Here is an 18,717-nt window from a genome sequence, read left to right as displayed (position 1 = left end):
TCGACGTCCGGCTTCTCAGCCTCCGTCTACCCAGCAGACATTTCTTGTAGCGTCTCGGCCCCAGGCCAAGACTTGCGCAGCGATCTTCGCATGCGCCGTCTTTTTGTTTTGCGGAGCCCGGCTCCGCATGATTCATGACCTCGTCCAGGCCCAGTCGTGGACGGGTGTTCTTCTTGTATACCGCCGGCGGGTACGTCCCGCGGGCGAGCGACTTCAAACCCGGCTTGGTCGCCCGGCGCTTCGTCGTGCAGCCCGGCTGCACGACAGCATGCAAGTTTTTCCGGTGCGGGACGTTTGCAACCGTCCGCACCGCTTGCAGCGTCGACTCCCGGAGTCAACACGCCATCTTCACCTCGACGCCTGTTATTGGCGGAGCCTTCGTTACAAAGAGTGCGTCGACTCCCGGAGTCGACGCGAAATTCCTTTTCGCAGCGCCGGTTCCCGGAACCGTCGCGACTTTAATACCTCGACGCCAACCATTGGCGGAGACCCCCATTACGTAGGGTGCGTCGGCTCCCCGAGCCGACGAATCAAACTCGTCCAAGCTATCGACTCCCGGAGTTGATGCGACTTCAATACCTCGACGCCAACCATTGGCGGAGACCCCCATTACGGACGATGTGTCGGCTCCCCGAGCCGACGAATCAAATTCACCCAATCCATCGACTCCCGGAGTCGACGGCGTTTCGTCACCTTGGCTCTTATTATTGGCCAAAACTGATGCAATCAGAATCGCGTCAGCCTCCACGGCTGAGGCGTGTGACTCGCCTGCGTCATCCGTACCCCTTGAGGTCGGAGACGCTTCCTGATTCGCTGAAAAGCGGGTGTCGATCTCCGAGATCAACACATTTTCTCCTTCAGCCGTCGGCGGCGACGCCGACGCTTGCTGCTCGCGCGCGCCCAGGGCGCCGGGACAGCGGCGTTAGGCGCTGTCTCGAGTGGGGAGTCGCGCGCACCTGTCGGTGCGTGCGTAGCGGCAACAGGGCCATCGCTCACTGTTCCGCTGCCGCGACCGAAGCGCACGAGAGTGCGCTTCTCCCAATCGATGACCGGATCATGCCGTGGCATGCCCAATACAATGTCAAACTTATCGTCCATATCCAGGACGATAAAGGTCTCGACAAACTCTTGATCTTCATACGTGAAGCGCACGCGTACCATGCGCTTCTCGGTCTTCACGACGGCACCCGTTGCCAGTCGTACTTCCAACATCCTCGAAGTCAAGCCTTGATAGACTTCGCAGTCGAACAAAGTTCTTCGACGCGCCAGAATCTACCAAAGCACGGAGAGAGCTGCTTGCTCTCATCGAGTTCACATTCAGGATGACAAGGTCAGGCTTGTCATCTTGGTTCTTGTAGTGAGGATGAATCTCACTGGGGGCTGCAGTCCTCAGTGTCGCGTGTCCAAGGTCGACACGCGGAACTGCATTACCAGTAGGGCGCCCCGCGCCTACTGGGTTCCAGCGTTTTTTGTTTGTCCGCGACGATGCCCGGCATCGCCGCGTCGACCACCATCTCGGTGCCCGGGTGCCGTGCACTCTCGAGCATAGTGACCGATCCTTCCGCAACGGAAGCATCGTACATTACTTCCTTGTTGCTGTTGATAACCAACAGCCGTTGCATTCGAGAGGTTCATTGGTTCCGGACCTTCCGCTATCGCGACCGGAGGTGGTTGCAGCCTCGGCGCATTCGCATGCAGCTTAGCCTGTCGCAGGCTAAACTCCTCCTGCATTGCAAGAGTAATTGCAGCTTCGAGAGTACTCGGGTACTCACGGAAGAGATAGGTCTTCACAGGCCCATCTCTCAGTCCCTTCATAAACGTGACGACCTTGGTCGCCTCGTCGATCGGATTGGTCTCGATGTTCGAGACCAAGTACCGTGCTCTCTGCGCGTAAGCATGGACATCGTGCTTACCCTGCTGTAGGTCGAGGAACTCTGCCCTCGACCGAAACTCATTTTGCGGGGGCTCAAACGCTTGCCTGAGCTCCTCCTTGAAACCCTCGTACGTGCTGAAGCACGTAGGATCAGAAAGTCGGCGTCCATACGCCCAACTTCCGCTCGTCCGCCAAGGCATGACATGGCGAACGCAACCTTGGACAACGGCTCGACGATACGTCGAGCCGCGATGGCAGTGTCGAGTTCGACAAGCCAACGGAGGAGAGGCTCGCCCTCTCTTCCGACATAGTTGCTCACGTTTAGCTTCAACGTTTGCTCGCGCGGTGTCGTCGGGGACGACACCGTGATAGAGGAAGCAGCATCACGCTGCTCCTTCATGATGAATCCCAGAGCAACACCGTGTTGCTCCGTCGGCGATAGTGTGCGCAGCATTGCAGCTACAGCCGGTTCCCCAATGGCTGTTGACAGTCGTTGGAGTGCCTCCCACTCTGGATCCGACATGTGGAGGCAGTCAGCGCGTGCAACATGAGTTGCAGGCGAAGTGGAGCTTTCCATGGGCACCTCCGCGCTCATGAAAAGGTTCTCGGCTGCTCGTTCGTACAGCTCCGTACGAACGTTCAGGAAATCGGTCGTTGGACGGACTACGAAGTGCTACCAGGTGTAGTGGGCCTACCTTGGCTCACTACTACGGCTTACACGTATGCGCACGTGTATGAGGAAGCGTATGTTTCTTTTACTTGAGTTAAGTATACTCGAGGTCCACGAGTATACTTTAAACAAGATAAAGACTCCAAGTAGCGTGTTTTGGTAAAAGATGAGAACTGCTATTTTTGTTTTATGTTTCTGACTTCCTCTAAATGTAATATTCTAAGATAGGAATCTGCCAACGGCTGGTTGGCAGAATTCCAATGCTATGCATGTCGCTCATTGGCTAAAAGATGCTGCTTTCAGCCAATAGGAATCCTAAATGTGTATGCACCACCGTCGTGGTGGTCGTAAATGTATGTAGCCATTGGTGTACCTTACACCAAGGTCGAGGAAGTGTTCAAACCTCTAACAGACATCGCATCTGTTAGAGTAACAAGTGACTGTAGCCACTTGTGCGTGTAACCCCGTTACACTTTGCCTTCTCGAAAAAGTCAAGCATTTCCAGCAAGATGATACGTTTGCTTTATTTCATATCGATGCTACTTTTAAGCTGAGTCAGATTGGATACCTGGTGATCACGTGTGGCTTCAGTGACGCTTCCCGAACGTACCATTTGGCAGCAATGTTTGTCGTCAGCCAACTTACGCAGAGCGAGTCCTCTGGTGTTTTATCTGTGCTGCTTCAAGTCTATGCGAAACTGTTCTCCGTGCAACCTAGGATTGACGCTGCGCTTGGGGATGCTGAGAAAGCTCAGTACAACGCGTTACGTGATATCATTCAATTTCAAGATGCAACATTTTTAATGTTTTTTTTTCACGTGCTGTACAATGTGAGAAAGCGCACACGGCAACTCGACAATTTTGCCGGTGCAATGGTGTACAGGGGCATAATCGCTATGCACTACGCGAGAAACCTTTTGGAATACTACCAAATTCGCGATTCGATTTTGGTGCAGTGGAGGAATGTTTTTGTGCTTCGCTCCTTCGCAGATTATTTTGAAAAGCAGTGGCTCAATAGTGAGTACTGGCGTTGGCAATCGTTTCACACACCTATTGGATACGCTGCCACGAACAACCCGTGCAAAACATTCAACGCTAGTGTCAAAAGGCATGTTATGCGCAAAATGTTTGACACAACTCGTTTGCTGAGGAAGCTTACTGTGATTACGGAAGATGTCACGGCGGATAAGTTGACCCCCACGACTTCATGTGGCAACCCACCTACTTCACTTGTGAACGCTACCAAGCGCCTTTTGCGTGCGCAACAACTGGTATTGTTTGAGACCGGTGATCGCGATGTGGTTCGTATTGTTCACCTCAAAGCATCTTGCTCCGAGTCATGGCGGCTAAATGATGGTGCCAACCGGGCGTTTGAGAGGCTTATCGCTACAAAGCCTACTGGTCTACTTCACGAACCTCTTGGCCAAAGGCAGCGGCGAAAGGCTTCCGCCTTGCACGGCAATGCTATTAAATGGTCTTTATACCTGGCGCATCGTATGACATACCCTCCGCTGGTTGGAGCGTCAACATGGCTTCAGCATCGTGCGCGTGTTGCTACTCCTTGAAAATGGGGTACTGCTGTCATATCATTGGAGCCCGAGTGATATCCGGTACTACCACGTACAGTGGGACAGGGAGTTGCATGCGGCTGAAAGATCGCAGGGTGAGAATAGCACGCCAAGCTCAGGTTAACACGGACAATATGCGTCAGCAAGAAGGAACCTCACGGAATGGCCAAGATGTGGCAGGGTTGTCTGGTGTTACCGCATACGTCTCTGGCCAGGTTTATAGCAACGCCCTGGAGCGTTTCAATGCCGCATACCATACCAGCATTTCGAGTCTGCTGCCAGATGAACTCTTCATAGCACGCGGAGGGATTCCCGAATCCAGATAACCCTTCCGTCTCGATGGCTTCAACCAAGACTATGGATTTAACGTGCAACCCCAAGTGACGCCAGCACGTGAGTTGCTCTATCGTGTGCAATCACCTCGGAATCACGGTGGCTTCTCTCAGCGAATACTGAATGAGAATGCTATGGACAGTGAGCAAGGACGTGTGGGAACCGCGGAGGCTAGGACGACCCCCGTTAGCTCGGTGCGCCTTAGAGATCCAGTACCTTCTCAATTGACACCGCAGTGAAGACAATTGATTGTAGAAATTGGTAGTGGGACTGCTCTAGCAATCGGCATGAATATGTATTCACAAGGAATGAACTCCATCTTAACCCTCACTGTAATATGCAGTTGTCTAAGCTTGATCTAACCATTAGTCGGGCCACTGTTCTCCGCAATCTGACCCAGTCTTTTTATCGTGAATACTTGCGCAGAGTAATCTGACCCAGCCATTTTATTGTGAATACTTGCGGGCCGGTTCACCGGTGAACCGTACGCACGGTTCACATCAATCGGGCCGGTTCATATATCAGGATTTGCGGTTGAGATCCGCGCATTCCGGGTTTCTCGCTCCCCCCTCTCTCCCCCCTCAACCCCCCCTCCCCTCCTCCCAACCGACGACACGGGGAAGAAGACGTTAGTGCTGGAGCAATGGGAGGCTGTCCAGCGTTGGAAGCGTCACGGGTGGAGCACTGCTGAAGCTGTGAGGATTCTGGGTGTTCTCAAACCCACGCTGTTAAGCTGGAAAAAAATACTGGAACATGCCCGAGCCTCCACCAGGTGCCAACGCTCGCTACCGTATCAAAGGAGGGGGGGGGGGGTGCAAATATAGGTTTGCTCCGTATGAGTTTGATTTACTAACCTTCAATGATGGGTGCCTACGTGAGAAGAATGCAGCCACGTTCGCCGAGATGATGAAATTCTGTCTCAAAATCCCCGTGTTTGCAAAGCTGAGGGAACGCACCCAGCACACGCGTGTGCGGCGGTTCATGGGCCGCTACAACCCCAAGAACGTGAAGACGGCGCCGGCTCGTGCGGCTCTCCGAGAAAGCGCACAGGTAGCTGCGAGATAATCCAACCAACCAACGACCAACAGGGCTACGGTTGCTGAGCGCACTGCGGCGGACAGTGAGGCCAAGACCAGCGAGCCAGGCGAAGAATCAACTTCAGAGCCCGCCGACCAATCAGCTCAAGCTCCGGGGTCCGCCGACCAATCAGGACCCGCCGACCAAGGACCCGACGACCAATCAGCTCACGAATCCTTCAGTTGAAGAGTCCAGTTCCGAATCAGACGATGTCTCGGCCAGTTCCCAGTCAAGCGCCATGGCGGCAGGACATCGGCGCCTCAAGCGACTGGATCAGGCGCTGCTGGATACGCATTCAGGCGCCGTCAGGACCCTCGCGTACCAGTCTCCGTTCCTGTGGCAGTGGGTGGTGACATGAGGCCCGTCACCATTTCCGTGCCTTTGTTTGCGGAAGACTTAACAAGCATCAGGGCGGGGAATATGGTGATGGGCACCGTCGTGGACTACTGTGTCTCCCGTTTCGCCAAGAGAACCGAAGGACTCGTGTTTCCGGTTCTAGCTGCCGTTTTCGCAGAGATCGTGTTCGCCTACGAGCGCCGGACAGAGAGGGTGCGTAGCGCGACGGAAATCACGGGTGACATGACATGGCTTGGGAAACCTTCCGGTATTTTTTGTTGCCCGTAAATCTGGACGAACACTGGAGTTTACTTGTTGTCGAGCGTTCTCCAACAGGTGAAATGGTTTTCTACCACGTGAACTCTGTCGCCGGTGTGCACGAACCGGACTACCTGTTTGCGGTGCTCAAGTGGGTTTTCCAGGCACGACACTCTGGTGCGGCGGGGACGTTCAAGAACAGCTCATTTGTGTATGTAAGTAAGCCGCGTCAAGCCAACCGGGTCGATTGCGGCATTTATATGCTGTACTATCTGGGCAAGGTAAAGTGCTACATCGAGAACCACCAGCCGCGAGCGCTCATGGACGTGATGCGACTGCTAACGATTGGGTCGTTCAACAGTTCAAGCGCAGAGTCGGCGAGGGCGTCACTGCTGACCCAAGTAACCAGAAATGCTTAGCAAAAGACCAACTGAGGTGCCTTGGATAACTACCATTTCAATTCAATCAAATGTTTGTACTGCTAGTCTTGCTGGGTTAAAGCTATGTGCATCTCACCTTCGCCAGCTCTTCCTACATTCATCAGCTCTTACTTACACCGTTGTCCCCTGTAGCAGCCCCGACGGTGCCACCTGAAGAAGCTGTGAGACAAGCTGCAAGCGCAATCGATGGTGCTACAGAATTGGGCAGCATGAGTTCTCGAAAGTGGCTACACCTGCTAAAAATAGAGCATGTCTTAGATACTCAAATGCCTACGATATGCACTTCGATAGTTCCTTTCCCTGGCGGTTGAACGACGGCTCCCTGGATAGGCGCTTTCCTTGCCCCGTCTACTGCACATGTGTTTGGTTTTGATCTCTTTTACATTTTGATCGTGTCCCAAACGCGTTTTGATCGTGTACATTACGCGGCCGTAAACCTGCAAGCCCAGACTGGAGCCCGTGCAGCCCCCGTCGCCATCGCCGGTTCCTTTCGTAAAGTACACGATCAATACGCGTTTGGGACACGATCGAAATCTAAAGAGATCAAAACCAAACACAAGTGCAGTAGACGGGCTAAAGATCAAAACTAAACACAAGTGCAGTAGACGGGCTAAGAAAGCGCCTATCCGCATCAAAAGGTGCGCTCTCCCGTGCAACGAAGGTACCTTTTTGTGCACAATAAACTGACTATTTGTCCACAACAATCTGCCAAAGTCAGTTTATTGTGCGCAGGTGTTCATAATAATCTGACCAAAGTCAGTTTATTGTGCGCAGGTGTTCATAATAATCTGACCAAAGTCAAATTATTGTGCGCAAGTATTCATAATAATCTGACCAAAGTCAAATTATTGTGCGCAAGTATTCATAATAATCTAACCAACGTCAATTTATTTTGTGCGGATTTGTATAATAATCTGAGTAAATCAGTTTATTGAGCGCAGCCACATCTACCTACTCATCTCGCTACCTTGATCAAGCTTTCGAGTGGGCGCCGTCCGTACTCGACGGGAACCAAGACGCAACAACGTGCAGGGGTTACTTTATAAAAGCAACTTGATTCATAACGACAGCAGTAATATCATGCTTTTTATCTCGTTTTCAACCAAATTTGATGGAGACTACAGTCGCCTTGGCTCTGCTGAATGGTTTGACTGATCGCCGCTGTGCTCGCATCCGTGAATACTAACTGGGAAACATTTGCATGGTGCGTCGAGCTTTGTTAGGAGGAAAACCGGCATATAACTGCTCATTAAGTAAGAAAACTACTCTCAACATAGTCTAGATTTCGAGTTTTCTAAGTAAGTAGGTATTAAACCTTGGTTCCGCAGGATGTTGCTGCATTTCCAAGCTGTGAGCTGTGTTGTACGTAACCGAGGAAAGCTTGGCTTACACCTTGCTGAGCGAAGATAACCTTGTTACTTAGATAGCCCCCAGGAACATCGATACATGTACTCAACTACTAGTAGTATAGCTATGGAATTCCTACTACTTTGCATTTACGACCGCCCGTTATTACAACTTACTTGCCTTCAGTTCGCAGCGAGAAGGGCACAGTTTCCAGCAAGTTAGTGCACTACCAATAGTACTTATGTGTAATTAAGATACTCCATTTTTTCTGTTGCGCAATAAAGCTATCGGGTTTGCAGACACAGTGTATTTTGCAAATGGTGCAACGCCTACGATTTTCCCCACCGATTTCTTTTACAAAAAAATTAAGGCCATTTCCACACTCGGATTTTTGTAGCTCGGCTATCTAGTTACACGGTTGAGCTGCACAAGCATGGATCGCCGAACGGGCCCGATTGTTATGTCGGCGCATGCTCCTCATATATATTCAATGTCAAGTAGTAGGCATAGAGAAATGTTATCACGACTAAGTAGGTGGAAAAGATGAAACATCGTATAACTCAGTAGGGTTGTCATGTAAAATATTAGTTAGATCAACCAGCTGCAATCGACCTAGCAACTGTCCGGACAGTAAATACAAAAACGATGTACATAATAGACAAGATATTCTATCTGTATCGAGATAAATTGTAGCTAACAGTATTTGAAATTCGTATAATGAACAGTGCGCACAAGCTAACTACGGTACGTGTATAATAAGTGCATTATAGTAAGTGCCAGTGCTCTATGCTGACTGGTGTGCCTAACGTTAGGCAAACTACACTAACGTTATTATTTTGCAGCCAGCTAACCGAGTGTAGGATGTTTGGTTGTGCCCGATTTTTTGTTTGGTTTTGCCCTGAATCTGTTTGTTTCTGCTTTGCACAGATGTTTGATTTTGGTTTTGTCTTAATGTGTTTGGTCGTGTCCCAAAAGTGTTTGCTCTTGTCCAAAAACATGTTTGGTTTGGACCGAGTCTCGTTCCTTTCAGCCCGGCACTTGTATCACCCGCTGCATTGACGGCAGCGTATGGCTGAATATGACGACTTATCCGACCTTACTTATTTATTGTATGCCCATTAACAGCCAATTACAGATTGTTATTTTATTTTTGGCTACGTCGAGGTTTCGTCCAATAAATTTTGTTAGGGTTAGGGAGGTCCGATATCCGACGCTATCGGACGTATCGGGTCGGAGGCAGACGCAAAATATGTGTACCGTATTGCTCCTGTCCTAAGCGAACTCCTTTCCTATGCGAACTTTTGTTTTGGCCAATCGTGACGCATTTTTTTAGCATATGTTTGGGTTAGGCAATCACCTAAATCTGAGCCCCGAGCGACTAATTATAGGCTTGCTGTAGCGGGATGCTATCGCGTCTCACTCTTCAATAGTGTCGGCGATGACTCGACCTCGTACGACTGGCAATGGCCGGGGGCAGAGGACGTACACTCGCATTCCAGTCGATTACACGCACAAGCTCAAAGCCCTCGACAAACTGGCGAAAGGAGCCGAAGTAGGCGCAGTAATTGACGAGCTCTACCCATCGATCTCGAAGGCGGAACGAAACAAGAAGCAGAAGCAAATTTCCAAGTGGAAGAAACAAGCCGGCTTCATTAAAAAGGTGTATGACGATGGTAAGGAACACCTACAAAACTTCCGCAGGAGTGGTGATGCAACGATTCTATCAGCGGACGCTGAGAGAGATATAGTCTTGTGGCTGAACACCATGCGGAAAGAAGGCTGCTCTGTATCGGAGAAGATGCCCGAGCTCAAGGCGTTAGAGGTAGCTGCAGATAATGGAATTTCCCTCGACGTGTTCAGCGCGTCCTACTCGTGGAGACATCGCTTTCTGCGCTCTATACGCGCGCGAACCCGACAAGGCCAAACCACGCCCACCGACGCCGAAGCAGCCCGGGTGAAGTTCCTCGAAGAAGTCCGACATGCGATATGCCAGCACAATATCACAAAAGTTTTCAACGCGGACCAGACAGGTACGCAACGTCGAAGGTCGGCAAAATGAGCGCCTATGCTAACATTATTATTGAGTATTGTAGCTGTTTTCTTTGAATATCTGCCCCGCAAGACGATCACCACTCGAGGAGAGAAGACTGTCTGGGTCAAGTGTAGCGGTAAAGATAAAGACAGAGCGACGGCAATGCTCCTGGCAGACTGGCATGGAAACAAGCGAGAGCCTTTCATTGTGTTTAAGACGGGTACGTCGCGCCATGATCACATCCAGGATGCCAACGATGAGAAGCGTCATGGATTCAGTACGCGTTTGTGGGAGGAGATCTCGCGCCTTCAAAAGAAGCATACCTGCCAGATCTACGGAAACCCCTCGGCCTGGGGGAATGCCCAAATCTCACTCCAGTTTTTAGACTATCATTTTGGACACAGGAGCAATATCGAAGAAAAGTTTCTGCTGCTCTGGGACGATTTTTCTGGGCACTGGACCGACGAGGTCAAGGACTACGCTGCTTCGATTAATGTCCTGTTTTTCAAGGTACCACCTCGCTACACTTACGTTTGCCAGCCAGCTGACGTGGCTTGGAATCGGCCGTTCAAGACACAGTTGCGAGGCAGTTGGCTGGACTACCTACGCGTACAGATAGCTGACCACCATACCAATTCTATGATATAAGCGTATCACACAAATATTTTCATTTATCCGACCTTATCGGACCTGTACCATAATTCTGGTACATATGTTGTCATGAGCATCTCGACGTCGTGGCACCGATGTATGAGCCAATGCTCAATGAGCGTACATGCGCGAAAGGCGAGCCGCCAGACGTGTACATTAATGGTTAAGAAAACGTATTAAATATACGTATATTATATCAAAGAAACTCATAACAATGCTACGTGGCCGCCATCGTGCAGACCGCACGACGCCAATTGTGCTGGGTGCTCTCGCGGCGAGCAGCACGCCGCCAGCCCTGCCGGGTAGGGCACCAACACTCGCGGGGTCTTCACGACGGCGGCAGTGGTGGCGGCGGCTGTTTCGGCAGGCCGCGGGGGGGGGGGGCTACAGGAGGGCGTGCCGCAGCTTGCAGGCGCTCACTCAACGGGCAGCCTGCCGGTCACTATGTCAGGCAAGCAACTTAGGGCCCCGCCCACCCGTGTCACCAGAAGCCACCGCCCCGCCACCGTCCTGCCACCTCCCTGCCGCCGCGGTCCTTCGCCGTCCAACCTGGTGCCGCCGTCCTGCCCTCCGCCATCCTACCACCACAGTCCTTCGCCGTCGGTCCTGGCGCCGCCCTCGTCTCGCCATCCGTCCCTCCGCTCCGCCTGTCCTTCGTAAGGCCTGCCGCTCAGCCGCCTCCCTGCCGCCGCAGTCCTGCCGCCGCCGGTGCTCTCAGCCATCTCCGTCCACACGCAAAGCCTGAAATGCATTGAGGCAAAAATATATTCAGTGTGTAGTCCAGAACAAAAACATAATCTAATAATATTTGTTTTAGAGTATGGGGTACCCTAGTTTTGGTACAGGTCCGATAGGTCCAACAGTCGGATATTTCATGGTATGTAGCCATGCCACTCACGGTTGACGCGAGTCACCAACTACATCTCCCCGGAGAATCTGCAGAGGTCGGACCAATAAAAGCCGCGAGCTCACAAAATTCGCAAAGGTTGAACAAAAATGGAAATATTCTGAGTTTGAGCTAATGATGCCTGGATACATCCTTCCGCCTTACGACATTTTCCCTCTCAAGTTCATCTAACTTAGTACATCCTCCTGACAGCTGGAGCAAATCTCGAGCATGGCTGCACTACCTTTGTGAGGTATATTGTACGCTGCTCCGCGGTGGAGCTCGACGTTCACGATGCTGGAACAGTACGTGCGCATCCGCGATGAGATCAAGCGCGTGGACGCCGTGTACGACCTAGTACCAAAGCCAGCTGCTCATCGCCGGATAGTCGCGCTGACGGAGACCCTCAAGACCATCAACAGCGTATGCAAGAAGCTCCAGGAAGACACCCTCAGCATAGGCGCCGTGCGCGTCCGCTTCGACAAGATGGCGGAGATGTTCCCCATTACAAGTTCGTTGCTGTCACCAGATGCCAACATCATTCACTCTTCGGTGTTTGAGAGCGCTGTTGTAAAGGTAATCATGTTGCGGGTGTTTTGCTAATGTTGCGCTTAATACTAATGTTGCTGTATGTTGCACTAGATTGCTGGGAAGCGCGAAGCCGAGCTGACCCTAGAAGATCTAGACGCGGTGGCGCCGTTTGAGCTCAGCTCTGCGGCGAACGTACCCGCCGCCAGCACGCAGCGGTGCCGAAGACTTCGCAACCGCGCTGCTGCACTCCGACGATGTCCCTGCGGAGGCTGGGCCACGCTACAGCCCTCTCGTCAGGGCAATTCCACCGACCAGTAACCGCTGCGAGAGACTCGTCTCGCAGTGCAAACTTGTGATGACGCTGCAGCGCTCGTCTCTCCTCCCTATCAACTTTGAGATGATCGAGTTTTTGCGTACAAACCGTAAGTACTGGGATGCCCACACTCTAATGGGCATTGATGTTGCTGATGCTGATGATTAGTTGCGGTAATGGCAGCTCTAGCTAAATAAAATACCTATTGAGTAGTTATTTATTATTGTATGCGCTTTCACCATTTCGTTACTATTGTTGTAGGACTTTGGGCATCCATTACTTTATTGTAATGTCCGAGCACTGGTCGAGAACACCGAAAAAATGGACGTCAGCACCGAAAAGTAAGGGTCCGCCATGTGCCGAGTTGGGGGGCGGAACCACCGACGATTTGGACGCCAACACCGAGGGGTTGGTGTGCCGAGTTACACTTGGGGGATAACTCGGCGCTGTGCCGAGTTACATATAGAATCTAAAATCGGCGGGGTGCCGAGTTGCACTGCAACTAGAACTCGGCGAAGTGCCGAGTCCTAATCTTGGCATTCATGCGCCCCCCGATAGAAATATCACGGGCTATCCAGTCGGTATCAGTCTGTACTTTGCTGCAACGGTGTAGATCAACGTTCGTGTGAAGGTGCGGATGGCACGCCGTCGAGGAGGAACGGCAAGGTGGCGGGGGGCTACAAGCCGACGAAGAGCGGCAAGGTGGCGGAGAACGGCTAGGCGACGAGGTATTCACTGTCCAAGCTATTGCTTATTTGAAAATGTTCACTAACCATCAATCTGTGTGACTTTATTTACATTTTTTTCTTTAGGGTAACGCGAGTAGAAGTCGACGTCCTCCTTGGACGATGATTTGGACTACCCCACCAAATGCAGAAATCCAATGAGACGCGTGGGAAAAGTTCATGTCCACTATGCCAAGTTTCGCCAAAAGGAAAAGCAATCTTACGAACTGTAGAGTTGGTCATGCTGCCCGTGCAGAGACCGATCTTGTTGCCTTGTCTCATGACATGCGGTATATTGTGACGGAATGTAGCTCGTCACGATGCAAGGATAGTCTAGCCAAGTGCCGCAGCCGCTACAAAATCCTATGTTGTGTGGTGAACTATGCGGCGGTCGTTTTTGTCGAGGGTGCTCACGCCATGGATAACTCGGTTCTCGCATCTCCAAGGGACGCTATTCTCACAGCAGAAATGAAATCTTACATTGGAGCCAAGTTAGCAGAGGACTCAGCCGTGCTTCCATACGTCCTATTTTCTCTCATCCGTGACAAGTTAAGGCCGGTGATTTTCGAGGACCTTCACCCGAGCAGGACCAAGTCAAAAACTACGTTAAGCGCTGGCGCTCGAAGAATCGCGATGACTCTACCCGACCAGTCATTGAGTTCTGCAAGAAAGCCATGTACGATTCAGACCAATGCGACCGGAGACCTGACGACTTGTTGGTTCTCTGTGACTACGAGATAAAAGAAGGTGAGCGAGTACCTCTTATAGGAGAAGACTTTGATACCGAACCAATGAGGCTTGGTATAACCTGTTACGCCTTGTTACAGACGTACGTGTCGGTTCAGCAAGATGGAGTGTGCCCTACACTGCTCCACGTTGACAGCACACACAATTCTGTGAACAAACGACACTCGGTTGTCGTTCTTGGCGTGTCTGACTGCTGCGGAAAGTATTTTCCGGTGGTATACTACTGTTCGTCCCAGCGGCGAACTGAAGATATTATCTGGTGTTTGAAATTTGTGAAGCGAGTGCTGTTAGAGCAATTCGCACAAAGTTTCGCTCCACGATACGTGATGACCGATAAAGACGATGCTCAGTTTGGTTCATGTGTTGCGGAACTGCCTGCAGCAGTCATTCTGATGTGTTGGTTCCACGTCCGCCAGAACGTGAAGGATAAAGCGCAAGGTTTGCCGCGTGTAAGTCGTGACATGATCTATCACGGCTTTAGCGAACGGATCGTGTTGCTGCTACAGAAAGTGTTATTAAATGATAGCTTCAAATAATGTGTCTTTGCCGGACACAAAATCTAGTCTACAAGAATATATTACGGGGAGCCAGTAATTTACGTATTCCTGTGCGTTGTATCAGCATAGATTATAGTGGCCATTCATCCTAGCCAATGCTCTCTTCCACAGCAACTTCTGTGACAGATGAGTACCTATAGGAGCACTTAATTATAGTATTGGAAAATAACAGGTACATTAATATTCAAAATTTTGGAGTGGCGTCTACTTTCAACTACCACAAACGCTAACAAAAAAAACTCTAAGCCCCTTAGTTTCGGTATGACTTTGGTGTTTTGGTCTGACACAAAAATCAAGTACCAAATATATGTATTGAAGTTAGGGTGCCTACTAAACCTGCTGGGGCTGCTGAAGCTGCAAGCTAATCACCTTCCGAAGGTAGCGCAACCTCAAGTAGCCTACAACTTCGTACAGAGAGCCCTTCCAGTAGTCAGACCAGGTTTCAGGAGTTGCACCAAACAGTAGTAGTTCCAACACCACCAAGCACCAAATGCCACACGACGTAGCATCCCTCTGCTGGCAGTGGGCAATGACGTGGTAGTCCAGTTGGTCGGTCATGTCCAGCATCTTCTCAACCACAGTGAGAACTGCTTCCTTCAGCGCGACTAAATTGCTAGTCAGCTGCATGGGGTCAAACAGGTAGCAGATCTTCGTCTCCGTATTCACGAAAAATGCACCCCAGTGGTGCCTCAAGTTAATCACGCTGATGACGAACTTGGCCCTGGCCTTCACAGCGCCATATCCTTTTGCTGTGCGCATCTTCTGATCAGCATCATCAAAGTCGTGAAAGCGAGGGTTGACAATGACAACATCCAAATACTCGGATTGGAGTGCCAATAGGCCGCCGATGATAGAGCCAGAGCTTCTCTCAAAAATCCAAGAATTCACAGCCATTTTGTTCATGTCGGCCAACGTACCACCGCCCTAGGTTCAGCTCGTCTACTGCTTGCTTATGGTCCACCTAAACACAAAGCACATCAGTAAGTTTGGTGTTTTAGTATACTTTTGGTATACTTTCGGTGCAAGGAAATCTTACCTTAGTCGCGTCCTCCATGTCTTTGAACGGCGGTACAATACTGGCAACTCGAAACGCCAAGGAGTCAATCCACTTCATCGCATCTTTGACTATCTTGAAGTTGTTTCGTGCCTTGATCACTCGTGAGCGTCAATTGCCCGTACGTGGCAAACCCATAGTCCTCCCACCGAGCAAGCAGCGCCTTGTTGCTCTTGTTTTCGATTGCTTCTATGGCCTCCTCGATCTTCTCCAGTTGAGGAATCGTCTTAATCACTGGGACGGGCTGCCCAATGTTGAAGCAACGAACGTCGAGCTTCCCAGCCACTTCCACGGATGGGAAGCTCAACCTTTCGATGAACGACATGGTGGTGCGTCTGCTGTACGGGCCTTTAAGAATCGCCATGTCCGAGAGCTTATCGGCACGCGCCTTTCTCCCATCTGAGATGCGCAACCGGATCTAGTTTGCAACTTGCAGCTCTCCGGTCGACGCTTCGTGCTTCTCCGCACTCCGCGTCAATCCCTTACGCTTCGGTGGCGATGCTAAGGTGATAGGATCCGCTGGACTTCGACCTATAGTATTCTCATGCTGAGACGGTGCGATAGTCGTCTGGTGATTAGTCGATTCCGGTGGTACGGCTACTGGGACAGGGGCCTTTTCTTCAAGGTCCGGCCCTGCCGTCACATCGCACATCGACTCGTCTTCGGGCGCGCTGCTCATCTCAGCAAAAGAAAGCTGCGATGCTGTCACACCACCAACCGAAGAGACTTGAGACGAGAATGGCTACGTACCCAGTCTTCATAATATGGTGACAGTGGTACTATGTATCCCCTAGTCATCACAGATGGTCAAGGACCAGGTCATGAGACCATCACTCCTTGCTGGGAGATTGAGTGGCTCCCCCCTTTTTCATTTTCATTTATAAATCAGAGTCCTCACGCGCAAGCACCCCAGGCCGAGGCTCCCCCGATCACGAGAGTTACTTGCGTATGCGCCCGCCGTGAAGACCGCGAAACATTCAGGAAGCTCAGGTGTATGACCAGGCGATAGATTGAAGAAGGACTCCCAGAAGCGTTCCGGACGAGCATGCAGGCGAGAGGACGCGGCAGTCGCGCCAACTTTGTGGATGCGGAAACAAGCCTCGACATCTGCCACGTGTGAACGTTCTGATGACCCCCCTCGTCGAGCTGTAACGCGGTCTAAAACGGAAGCACAAGGTTTGTTTTGAGTTGTGGTACATTCTTGGACTGTGTACGCGTGTACAGTACAGTCCTGCGGATATAAGGCTCTGACTCATGTTTGTTTTGGACAGTTTGTTCGTCACTACAGCGCCAAACTCGAGTAAGAGAATATGGAAATGAGGAGACTTGGCATCCTGGGACCTTCGTGAAAAGCTACGTTTGGGTTGGCACGAGTGTGTGCAGAAGACTAAGATTGTGGCACAGTGTGTGACTGTACCTCGCGACGACGAATACGAGTAAACTGAGCTTTGAGCACGACGGAGCGTGTGACGTTAAGTAAAGTTGTGGAAGGCGACTACATCTAGCAAAACAGACCGATAAAGTGCCCAAATAGTAGTTTCGTTTTCAATTTTAAGGCTATTGACATCATGTTTGACTTACAGCTGACGTAGGCATAACGCAAAAGCTACGATCCGTGCAGACTGGAGGCATAACACTGAGAGCGTATCGCAGCGAGGCTAACTATGTATCTTTCTAGCTGAGGTACTAAGTAGTAGTATAGCTCATTGAGCTCCCCTTACAAGATACCAGTATTGTGAAAGCAAGCTGGTTGCGCCTGTGCTTCGGAATGGAAGGAAATACAAATGTGTCGATGCAGTTTTTCTGATGCAGGTTCCTTACCCACATTATTAAGTCAATGAAACCAGCAGCATTGTCTCTTACGAATGCAAGTGTGGTTATCTTGTGACCGTATGACACTTGCACCCGAATGTATGTATGTAGGGACTTAGGCAAGCTGAGGGCCTTTGCTGCGACCTTCACTCACCGTGCTCGACGTTGAGCAGAAGTATCTACGCAAACACGCTCGGTCTTTGGGCTGAAACCTGACAAACATACGTCTAGGCTATCCAACACATGGTGAGGCTATCCACCAAACATGACGGAAGACTGGGTACGACTGTGTAAGACTGGCGAAGACTGTACCCCGTTCGACCCTAAGACGGTGTACGTAGCCTCTGTCAACTTGAGACAGCGCGTTGAAGCCGCTTGTTGCACACAAATCTTGGCCAGTGAACTCCTCCAGTTTGCCAGTATGTGGCGCGTCGTAGAAACCCGTAAGCCACTGCATTGCCAGTTTGTGTGTGGTAGACGGCTGGATCGAGAGGACATCCGATGATCTTCTCTGTAATATGTTTGCCTTGGCTGTACTTCGCGTCGCTGGATAGTGCTCGTGGGGCACGGCGGGGAGGGCAGTTGATGCGGTTTAATCCCCCGTCAGTACAGACCCCCCATCGATGTTGTTAGCTGGACTTTGGACGATCCAACGGGTAGCGAAACGAACCATTGGCGGAACTACCGTCTCGTAGTTAGACTTAGCACGGACATACATGACATGGCGGAACGGGAGCAAACAGGTCTGCCTGAATATACAGTCGCATGCAGCAAGCTGTTGGTAGAACAAAACCCAGCGTTAGTCACAGCACCGAAAATTTACCAAACCACCAAAATTGAACCAAAATCTCACCCGAGCATCTACAATGTGCGAGTTGCCTGTCGCTGGATTTGTCACTATCGCCTTGCCATCTGGTGTCGTCTCCATGTCGTAACAGACCTGAGGTCCGACAGCCAATCTGTACTGATGGGCCACCATCTCGAAGGCGTAGTTGCTGAGCTGCATGGCCACTGCAGTTAACTCAGGATCTTCAGCAATGGGAGGGCGACTGCTGACACGATGGACGTCAGCCAGGTAGCATTCTTCAGCGTAGTCTTGCATTGTTATCAGCATGGAGAGGAGCTTATCAACAGTGAAACTACCGTCAATAACCTCTTTGAGGCGGCCCCATTTCGATTCCAGACGGTTGTTCGTGTTGTTCATCAGGTGTGGGACGTCACCACGCTTGAACATCACCCACTCGGCAGTAGTCGTATCCCAGTGCTTCATAAAACTTTTGTAGAGCAGGTTTTCTTCGTTATTCCCGACTGTCCCGAGCAGAGCCTTCTTCAGGTCGTCATAGTGCTCCTGAGATGCCGCATACACCAATCCTTTCATAATTGACTTGAGTCCCTTCGTTTCTGTAGGCCCGACGTCTCCCAGTCTGGAGCACTGTTTCTTCAACCACGTTTCGACGTGCTAACGACATAGTAGCTGGCGCGCATTCGGCCATCCTTCCAACAGCACC

The 18,717-nt window shown here is 51.0% G+C and overlaps 7 protein-coding genes across 7 annotated transcripts; 5 read left to right on the top strand and 2 right to left on the bottom strand.

The window, feature by feature from the left end:
• Window positions 1-3,033: 3,033 nt before the first annotated feature.
• On the top strand, window positions 3,034-3,636 carry PHYSODRAFT_378785 (hypothetical protein; the record flags this gene model as incomplete). The annotated part of the gene is made up of 1 exon (XM_009526414.1): window positions 3,034-3,636. A coding segment is annotated over one exon (603 nt), but the record flags the coding sequence as incomplete, so codon positions are not given.
• Window positions 3,637-5,346: 1,710 nt separating this feature from the next.
• PHYSODRAFT_329870 (hypothetical protein) lies at window positions 5,347-6,533 on the top strand (the record flags this gene model as incomplete). Its single annotated transcript, XM_009526413.1, has 4 exons — window positions 5,347-5,493; window positions 5,654-5,862; window positions 5,931-6,124; window positions 6,193-6,533. 4 exons carry the CDS (start codon window positions 5,347-5,349, stop codon window positions 6,531-6,533), a joined length of 891 nt encoding a protein of 296 aa, XP_009524708.1.
• Window positions 6,534-9,339: 2,806 nt separating this feature from the next.
• Window positions 9,340-9,960, top strand: PHYSODRAFT_489075 (hypothetical protein; the record flags this gene model as incomplete). The annotated part of the gene is made up of 1 exon (XM_009526412.1): window positions 9,340-9,960. One exon carries the CDS (start codon window positions 9,340-9,342, stop codon window positions 9,958-9,960), a length of 621 nt encoding a protein of 206 aa, XP_009524707.1.
• Window positions 9,961-10,002: 42 nt separating this feature from the next.
• PHYSODRAFT_377206 (hypothetical protein) lies at window positions 10,003-10,524 on the top strand (the record flags this gene model as incomplete). The annotated part of the gene is made up of 1 exon (XM_009526411.1): window positions 10,003-10,524. A coding segment is annotated over one exon (522 nt), but the record flags the coding sequence as incomplete, so codon positions are not given.
• A 1,219-nt stretch (window positions 10,525-11,743) lies between these two features.
• Window positions 11,744-12,482, top strand: PHYSODRAFT_490553 (hypothetical protein; the record flags this gene model as incomplete). The annotated part of the gene is made up of 2 exons (XM_009526410.1): window positions 11,744-12,054; window positions 12,299-12,482. Coding segments are annotated over 2 exons (495 nt in total), but the record flags the coding sequence as incomplete, so codon positions are not given.
• A 2,215-nt stretch (window positions 12,483-14,697) lies between these two features.
• On the bottom strand, window positions 14,698-15,198 carry PHYSODRAFT_380162 (hypothetical protein; the record flags this gene model as incomplete). The annotated part of the gene is made up of 1 exon (XM_009526409.1): window positions 14,698-15,198. A coding segment is annotated over one exon (501 nt), but the record flags the coding sequence as incomplete, so codon positions are not given.
• Window positions 15,199-18,008: 2,810 nt separating this feature from the next.
• Window positions 18,009-18,605, bottom strand: PHYSODRAFT_493832 (hypothetical protein; the record flags this gene model as incomplete). The annotated part of the gene is made up of 1 exon (XM_009526408.1): window positions 18,009-18,605. A coding segment is annotated over one exon (597 nt), but the record flags the coding sequence as incomplete, so codon positions are not given.
• Window positions 18,606-18,717: the final 112 nt, after the last annotated feature.

This window comes from Phytophthora sojae (assembly GCF_000149755.1).
Source record: "Phytophthora sojae unplaced genomic scaffold PHYSOscaffold_3, whole genome shotgun sequence".
In the NCBI taxonomy this organism is placed as follows: domain Eukaryota; phylum Oomycota; class Peronosporomycetes; order Peronosporales; family Peronosporaceae; genus Phytophthora; species Phytophthora sojae.
This window is presented reverse-complemented; position numbering and strand designations above follow the sequence as displayed.